Consider the following 9,346-nt stretch of genomic DNA (forward strand, 5'->3'; position numbering starts at 1 on the left):
TTAGAAGCCCTCCCACTGTTAAACCCCCCCCCCCAAGCACCATGTTTTCCACCCCTTGGGAGGAAATATTTATTTATTTATTTCTTCTATGCGTGCCCCGCTCTCAGAGCAGGTCACACTATGTAAAAAACAAACCATAACATAATTAAAACATGCCAATTTAAAAATTCCAAACAAGTACGGTTTATCAGATGACCCATAATAACACTATGATGAGACTGTCCCTGGGGAAGCGAAGGGGGAGGAAGAGGCAGGAAAACCTGTCTAGGTGGAAATTCTCCTGCCCTCACCCGTATGCTTGGCGGTACATTTCCGTTTTTAAATAATGCTGCACGACAATAACTTGGGGTGATTTCTCACTAGAGCTGCCTCGCAGCACAGCGCCGTTTGCCTCGACACAAACATGTCAGTTTCACACCCGAAGCTCCGGGGCTGCATTTTGACTCCAGGCTTTGCCCGATTTCCTCCGCAGTTTTGTGATCCTGGTTTTTGAGGATCATGAAACTGTGGAGGAAATCGGGCGAAGCCCCGAGTCAAATGCAGCCCCGCAGCCTCGGGTGTGAAATTGACATGTTTGTGTTGGGGCAAACGGCGCTGTGCTGCGAGGCAGCTCTAGTGAGAAATCGCCCTTGGAGTGCTAGGAGGGTGGAAAGTGCCGTCAAGTTGCAGCTGACTCACGGTGACCCCGTATGGTTTTCAAGGCCATGGTTTTCATCGCCTGCCTCTGCAGAGCAACCCCGGACTTCCTTGGTGGTCTCCCATCCAAGTACTAACCAGGACCGAACCTACTTACCTTCCGAGACCTGACAAGATCAGGCTAGCCTGGGCCCTTCCAGGTCAGGGCATGGCCGGTTTATGGGCAGCACCCCCATTTATGTTGGCGACGATTCCGATCTTCCTGGCTCCTTGATAGCATAAGATCACTGTGGAGTACGGAGAGTATTGTTTGTGTGAGGACTGAATCAATTAATGAACTGGACAGGAGTTTCTCTTTCTTTGGGGGAGGATAGTAATGTTTTAAATAAAAGCATTGGCCGCCGTCATTCAGGTCAGTGGACCTGAAATCTGGGGCCTTCGGGAACCAGTCGTTTTAGTGGAATGTGTTTCTGGGGGTTTATCTGATGCTAACTTTCTAAGCCCTAGTCCATGCCCAGGTATTAGTAAAGACTCCGGACGCAATGCAGCGAAATAATAACCAAAGCAAATGGGATTTAAATTAATGACAACATTCGATAGTGTTCAGTGGGAATTCGTCATGGCTCAGTTTAACTGGATTAGGGCCCCGTTGCCTCGTCAAAACAATGCGAGCCAGTAACAAAACAAACGAGTTTCTTCCTACCGGACTTCCTCCTCGCACCACTCAGGGCCAGCTGAAAAGTGTATCAAAGCCAATCCCCCAACGCCGTGGGGCACTCCCTAGAACTCCCTCACACACCTTCTCCTCAGGAGCCCTGTAAGCAGCTCTGGTATTAAAGAGAACTGGCTGCCTTGAAGACTACTACTTTTTTTCATGGTGCTTTCCCAGGCTACAGTACACTTCGTGAGCCTTTAAGACATCACAGGAAATATTTCACACACACACACACACACACACACACACAATAAGTCAACATGGCTTCCTCTCTGGGATTTGCCAGTATAACTGAAGGTTCTCATGCGCAACATCTTTTGTTTTCTAGGGACCTCCGGGACCTGCTGGCCCTCCGGGACCAGATGTAAGTCAACCGCTTGTCCGTCTTTATACTACAAATCCTTACACCAAACAACTTTTTTAAAAATGGAGCATTGGGGAGGGTGGGGGAGTCATCAGAGCAAAACGGGACAGAAGTTCACTGTGGTATTATATAAACAGTCGCTCATCTGACGAAGACCCATTCCAGGACAAGTTTCTTCCCTGACTTAGCTGTCATCAGAACAATACTATTTTGGACTGAGTCTCCTTTTTGACAGTCTGATTTCCAAAAGCAAAAAAAGGGCTATCCTATGTAATGTCCCTTAAATTCTTGCACGTTCTTTTATTGGTAGGTAGCCAATGTGTAGGCCTAGTCCTCTTCCTTGCCAATTCCTTTCCAGAGGACTGGTTTGGGCCGCCGCCACCTGTAGGCTTATCTTTGTCTTAAGACCAGTGGAAGGTCAACAGTTATGCTGGATCAACTGAAAAGGGGACCGCCTTCACACTCTGGGTAGACCCAGGTCTCATCTTTTCAAACAAGCCAGGAACAAGCACCCGTTCTCAGCCCCTGGGAGTCCTTGCTGGACTCTGAAATCAAGTCACAAATTACAATGCGGTCTCCACTGCTGTAGATTTCCTTGCACGCTACCTGTATCTTTCATAAACTGTACAGATGCTGGCTGCCCTCACATAAAAGGGCCCTTGCAAATCTACCACTCCCTTTTAACAAGATACTAAATGGCCCCACGCCTTTCAGTAGGGCAGTGAGATGGTCCCTTCCACAGACAATGTAATGGTTTGTGCTCATTCATGAGACACTCCCTCCACATCCGCCAGACTCAGATCACCTGAGAAGTGGGCAGAGCTATGGTTGCCATATCCAGTGTTCCTTCAAAGTTGAGTTAGCGTGAGCCAGCTCACAGTTTTTTAGCCTCTGGCTCACACATTTTTGTCTTCGCTCAGGAAGGGTGGCTCCAGAGCAGACTAATTTATGCAGTAGCCGAATTGCTCGCTCACAACCTTAATGCCAGAAGCTCACAAAGGAGAATTTTTGCTCACAGGACTCCATAGCTTAGCAGGAACATTGGCCATACCCCCCCTAGGGGGATGGGAGATCTCCCACCCCACAGTAGCTGTTGACCCCCTGGTACTCCAGCAGCCACTGGGAGGGGGGGAAATTGGGGGGGAAATCACCATTGGCAACAGCACGACATCAGTTCTGGGGAAACCCAGAAGTGACCTCAGTCCTCTTCAAGAATCAGTGGAAACTCTTTGGTAAAACTGGAGTTTTTTGGCGATTCCAAGAGATGCATGACATCAGGACATCAGGAGCCAGTTTGGTGTAGTGGTTCAGTGCGCGGACTCTAATCTGGGAGAACCGGGTTTGATTCCCCCACTCCTCCACTTGCGCCTGGCTGGATGACCTTGGGCAAGTCGTAGTTCTGATAAGCGCTGTCCTTGAAAAAGAGCAGTTTCTGTCAGTGCTCTCTCAGCCCCACCCACCTCACAGGGTGTCTGTTGTGGGGAGGGGAAGGGAAAGGAGTTTGTAAGCCGCTCTGAGATGCCTTTGGGTAGTGAAGGGCGAGGCATAAATCCCATCTCTTCTTCCTCATCACTTCTGGGTTTTCCCTGACATCATGTCAGCACCAGCAGTGCCCCCCTCCCCGATGTTCTTGCCCCCCCAGACTCCCCCCTGTTGCCCGACATGGCCTGACAACCCTAGGCAGAGCCCCTAACTGCTCGAAAAACTTTGAATTTGGGGTTAAAACAGAGTTGCAGAAGTGCACCGAGATCCCAGTGTCATGCAAAGTGAGTGGGATGATGAGGGTCTTCCTTCAGTGCAGAGCTGAGAGCCTTGTGTTGTTGAAGTGGACGGAGGGTGAAGGAGTTCCCAATTGTTCGAGCAGCTCTGCAGTTCCTCGTAGCCCTCCAACTTAAGCAAACCCTATTCGCTATATGCTGTGAGCTTCCAGAATTCGGCTTGCAGAATGTCAACAGAAACTGGCTGGCTGGCTGGCTGGCTGTTGTGAAGGTCTCCGCTAATTAGAGACAGAAAATGGTCTTGCATTTCCAAGATTTAGATGAAACTGATGTTTCCTCCTTTCACCCCCCCTCCCAGGAATGTGAAATTTTAGATATCATCATGAAAATGTGTTGTAAGTATCGGCTTCGGTTCTTGTAGCATGAACCAGCACACCATTGAATGTCTGTCTTGCATGCTTGTTTAGATTTCTCCTGCTGGGTGTCAAAAGGGCAGGGCCCTTGACTAAAGAATGCCCAAACTGTCTAGGGTGGAGGAGTTGAGAAATTTCCCAGCTTGGATGGATAAGAATATAGAAATACAAAGTTCCGCCATAGCCTGCTAGTAGCTTATTCAAATGCCATTGACACATCAGGAATTTTATAAAGCATTTGGGAGGTGGGTGACTGATCCATGGAGGGTATGTCTGAGAGTGTGTGTCTTTTGAATTGATAGCCAGTGTTGACAGACTTATTGGTGACTTTATGAAGCCATCACACTGCTATTTCAGGGGTACGGTTGGTAGTGTATTGATTTTGGAACCTCTTTTGACGTATCGTTTTGGCCCACCAAATTCTGGCCTACATTGCCAAGTTGTGGAATGATCTCAGCTTATGCCGAGATACAGCAGAGCAGTCACACGGCCACAGAGCTAGCTTGGGGTGACCTTTGAACTGTTGCTGTGTTTCAACCTAACATAGTACAAAATCAAAACACAAAACCGGAGATACATGGTAAAGAGTATCGGAAAATAACAAAAACTTTTGTAGAAGTTATTTCAAATAATATTCAAAAAAACATTCCACCAATCACTTTGTATGAAATTATTGTTACAATTGTTATAATATCGAAAATCCCTTTCCAGTATCCTAGTGCAAAAGTCCACAATTTACAAAACTGAATGTGGAACTTAATGGAAACAATACAATAAATCTGTGGCGTTCCCTCAGGATACGCCTATGAGAAGAACGAGTCCAATCTGATTGAAGTTTCAATAGCTTTCTTCACGTGACTGCTAAGCTGAAATATATCGTGTTCCGCCTCAGCTTCTTCAGAAGCAGAACCAAAACAATCAATCTCTTCACACAAAAATCTCAAGGCATTTTTAAACCGACATACAGCTCAACAATCCCAGCTTTTGGAGTCATTTGCAGCTAGCCGTCGCATGAAGAAAGCTATTGAAACCTTCAATCAGATTGGACTCGTTCTTCTCATAGGCGTATCCTGAGGGAACACCATGGATTTATTGTATTTACAGCGTTTCCATTAAGTTCCACATTCAGTTTTGTAAATTGTGGACTTTTGCTCTAGTATATTGGAAAGGGATTTTTGATATTATAAAAATAATTTCATACCAAGTGATTTGTTGAATGCTTTTTTGGACTATCGATCAACCTAACATACAGCTGTGGGGAGAAAACAAAATAGCCCCATTTATGGCATCTTCATGTCCTAGGAATGTGAATCTATAATATATTGCTGCCTTGGCCCCCTAGTCCACAAGCTCAGAGTTATTAGTTAGTTGTCATCCTGTATGTTTTGAAAGTAACAGATGTCTCTGCCTGCTATTGGATGTCAGCCAAACACTCCTTAAATTCTATAAACTATCAACTATATTATAAGAAAACTTGATTTGTGGCACTTGGGAAAGAGGTCCTCTTTTCCTGCTGGCCCGCACGCCATTTTCTGCAGACGTAGTTGGATTAATTTTGGCACGAATTGTACTGGGAGGTCAGCCAATGATAACACGTCCTGCTGACACACTACAAAGCCTCCGGCCTTTTTCTTAGGGTTCCCTCTTTCCGTTCTGCAAATAATAACGCAGTCAAATCGGGAAGCAACATTAGCGCCCGAGACCTAAGAGGCATTTTCAAGTGTACCTAGTGTGTGTGTGTGGGGGGGTTAATTCCGGTCGAGACTGTCTTTTTGACCAAATCAGATCTGCGTGTAGACACTTGATTGCAGAATAGCTTAGATTTACAGTCTGTCTCTGAAACATGGACTCTAACAATATCATATATTTTCCCTCCCTTCTCCCAGCATGCTGTGGTGAGTGTCGCTTGTTCAAATGTATTTATTTATTCATGTCATTCATTCATTTGTACCCTGCCTTCCTCCCCAGTGGGGACCCAAAGGGGCATACAGCATTCTCCTCTCCTGCATGTTATCCTCACAACAGCCCTGTGAGGTAGGTTAGGCTGAGTGTGTGACTGGCTCAGGGTGACCCAGAGAGCTTCCAGGGCACGAGTGGGAGTATTCTCCCAAATCCTAGTCCAGCACTCTTAACGGCTACGCGGCACTGGCTCTCATTCTTTACCAATGTGGTTTCATTTTCCTGGGAGCATCCTCTCACTGGGCACAGACTCTCTCCTCATCGCTGTTGCTACTATGATGCTCCCTGATATTACTGCCTTTAGGATCCAGCACTCATGGCCATCGGGTGTCACAAACGGCCACCATTTTAAGCCAGTGCCCGTGTGGATACATCCATTTGGCCTCTAGAGCTCCACACCCTGGTCCTAAAGAGGCACTCGTCACTGGGAACACAGTGTGCATTAGGAGAGCCCATTCTTTCACTGTTGGAAATTGCCTTGGCTCGGATGAGGCATTTGGAATGACATCCATCCCGGCGACTTGAAGATAGGGTTGCCAGCTCAGGGTTGAGATTTGGGGAGTACAGCCTGGGGTGGGCAGGGTTTGGGGACGGGATGGATCTTAGCAGGCCACAATGAATACAGTTCCACCCTCCAAAGCAGCCATCTTTTCCAGGGAACTGATCGCAATTGCCTGGAGATTGGTTGTAATAGCGGGAGATCTGCAGGCCCCACTTGGAGTTTGGCAACCCTACTTGGAGAACAGTTCAAAATGAAATTGATTTATTTATCTTTGTATTTATTTATTTTGGGATTTATATCCCGCCCTACCCAACGGCTCAGGGCGGCTAACAAGCGGCAATGCTGAATTTAAAATTTAAAACAATAAAACAATATTACATACATAATAAAATCGGTGCTCTAGTAATCTACATAAAATCACCAAGATGCGCGACATTCCACATTGGCGGCCGACTTTTTTAATGGCATGAGCACCAGGAATGATATTCTCCCCATCTCTGCCGGGCGACATCTCCCCCCCCCCCCCAGTAATGGGGTAGATGGATGATGGAATTTCAGTGGTGGAATAGTGGCGGCAGCGGCTCCTACTCAAAGGCCTGGCGGAAGAGCTCCATCTTGCAGGCCCTGCGGAACTGTACAAGGTCCTGCAGGGCCCGGATCTCCTCCGGGAGCTCGTTCCACCAGGTAGGAGCCGCCACCGAAAACGCCCTGGCCTTAGTTTGGCCTTAAGGTTTGTTGATCACCCACTATTGACGTTTCCCTCTGCCACTTAATTACATCCAGCAGTGTGGTGACTGAAATCTTACGAAAGGCACAGAGGCCCTGTTATTTTTCGCTTGAAATTTCGCCCAGATGTCCTTAGGGGGGTTACGGTCAAGCCCTGATTTGAAAGGGATTTAAAATTCTCTCACCTTAATTGTTGTCTCGCCCTTCCGTTGCCATCTTCTGCCAGTGAATGAAAACTTTTTTGTTTCGTGTGTTGTTCCCCCTCCCCCGTGATCCCTCCTTCCTAACGAATGTTTTAATTGTTGCTTTTCTGCCTTCGGTATATATTTAGCTCTGTTTTTAATTGTTTTAATGATGTGTGTGTGTTTTTTTAGGAAGAGGGGGTTAATGGTTTTTAAGTCTGATTATGTTCTGTATGTTTTAATTTGTTAGCCACTTTGGTGGCTCTTGTGAGGGCAGAAAGGGCAGGGTCAGGGCTATTTTGGGGCAGGAACGCACAGGAACAGAGTTCCGGCTGGCTCCCGAGTTGGCCACACGCAGCAGGAACTCATTAGCATAATAGGCCACACCCAACAGCAGAAACTCATTAGGATTGGCTACATTAGGGGTGTGTGGCCTAACACGCAAAGGAGTTCCTGCTCCAAAAAAAGGCCCTGGGTTTTGACAACAAGCAAGGTAAACAGAATAACAAGCAAAAGGTGGGTGTGGCTGGATGACCACACTTCTGGTAACATGGGGGTGCGGCCTAATGTGGTAATGAGCTGTGCTGTCAGGGGTGTGGCCTAATATGCTAATAGGTTTCTGCTGTTGGGTGTGGCCTGTTATGCTAATGAGTTCCTGCTGGGCTTTTTCTACAAAAAGAGCCCTGGGCGGGGTATAGATTATGTAAAATAAATAACAGATCGTCATACATGTGAAAAGCTCATGTGGAATCTTAACCCTGAGGCCCCTTTTCAGGCATTCTGCTATATTCTGCATATGGAAGCGTTAACCATGAAGTAGCGCACCGTCCAAATCGACAAACCATAGCTTGCAGTTGGGGGATGAGGTAGAATCAGAATCCACAGTCTGAAGGGGATTTACAGGCTAGGGTTTGTGCTGCAAAAGCTTTTACGTGATCTGACTTGACGCATCCACTGGAAATTTCCTCAGGCAGAAGGAACTGCTGTGTGTGAGGTAGGACCTCTCTGCTCTCCCCACCACCATTGCAGCCCAAAATACCCTCTGTGGGATCCAAGCCATAGGATGGCTGTTACTCCCCTCCTGGAGACCTCACTGCACTTGGATGAGTTGCTCCGAACCACAGTTTTGCCTGTCCATTTAGAATCTTAGACTCTGTTTAGCACAAGCCATGATTTGGCGCGATGTATGAGCTGTGGCTTAGATCAGCAAGAAGACTGGACTGTTTTAACCGGTAGTGCCACTGCCGCTGTTAACATCTGGATCTGAGCGAGACCAAAGTTTTCCCCGACCCGTTTCTGTATACGGTGCTTTTTTTTCAGAATGCAAGTGCGGCCCCGTCGACGTTCTCTTCGTCCTGGACAGTTCCGAGAGCATTGGCCTGCAGAACTTCCAGATTGCGAAGGATTTCATCATAAAGGTCATTGACAGGCTGAGCGGCGATGAACACGTGAGGGTAAGGCTCCCCGTCAGCCACATCTCCCCACAGTTACTCTTGTCCATCCCAGGAAAAGATTCTGCCTGGCCCTTCGAGTAGGCGAAAGGCCTGAAATAGAAATTGTCTTCCCAGATGATTCGTATAATTTAAAGACATAGCTGCCAGGACCAATGTTCCCTCTAAGCTGTGGAGTCTTGTGAGCAAAAAATTCTACTTGATGAGCTCCTGGCATTCAAGTTGTGAGCAAACGATTTGGCTCCTGCATAAATCAGTTTGCCCTGGAGCTGTCCTTCCTGAGCTAAGACAAAAATGTGTGAGCCGGAGGCTAAAAAACTGTAAGCTGGCTCACACTCAGCTTAGAGGGAACACTGGCCAGGACCAGTCTGGACCACAACATCACGGTGCCCCCGGCTCTACCAACCATCCTTGGTTTGCTCACTTACAGTAATGTGTTGGTTTCCTAAGTACATCTAACTTTTCTTTCAACAGTTTGACCCCGGAGAGTCACGTGTTGGTGTTGTGCAGTACAGTCATGACAAGACGCAGGAGCTGGTGGCCATGGGAGATGCCAACATCAACAACATCGGAGAACTTAAGGAGTAAGTTTAGATCTAGAGCCCATAACTCAGAGAGGAGCCCTTGCTCTCCACTGCCTGAGCAATGCTGGTGCATGGCGTTGGAACCTCTTGCTGCTG

At 47.3% G+C, this 9,346-nt stretch overlaps 1 protein-coding gene across 1 annotated transcript in view; it reads left to right on the plus strand.

Annotated features, from left to right (window-relative positions):
- COL6A1 (collagen, type VI, alpha 1) overlaps window positions 1-9,346 on the plus strand; it is a 79,257-nt gene that overhangs the window by 62,349 nt on the left and 7,562 nt on the right. The window contains exons 27-31 of the mRNA XM_015423507.1: window positions 1,680-1,715; window positions 3,792-3,828; window positions 5,733-5,741; window positions 8,536-8,669; window positions 9,141-9,250. Coding sequence (XP_015278993.1) covers window positions 1,680-1,715; window positions 3,792-3,828; window positions 5,733-5,741; window positions 8,536-8,669; window positions 9,141-9,250 — 326 coding nt within the window. The remainder of the gene's footprint in view (window positions 1-1,679; window positions 1,716-3,791; window positions 3,829-5,732; window positions 5,742-8,535; window positions 8,670-9,140; window positions 9,251-9,346) is intronic.

The sequence above is a fragment of the Gekko japonicus genome, unplaced genomic scaffold, assembly GCF_001447785.1.
Source record: "Gekko japonicus isolate JY-2015 unplaced genomic scaffold, Gekko_japonicus_V1.1 scaffold2774, whole genome shotgun sequence".
In the NCBI taxonomy this organism is placed as follows: Eukaryota; Metazoa; Chordata; class Lepidosauria; order Squamata; family Gekkonidae; genus Gekko; species Gekko japonicus.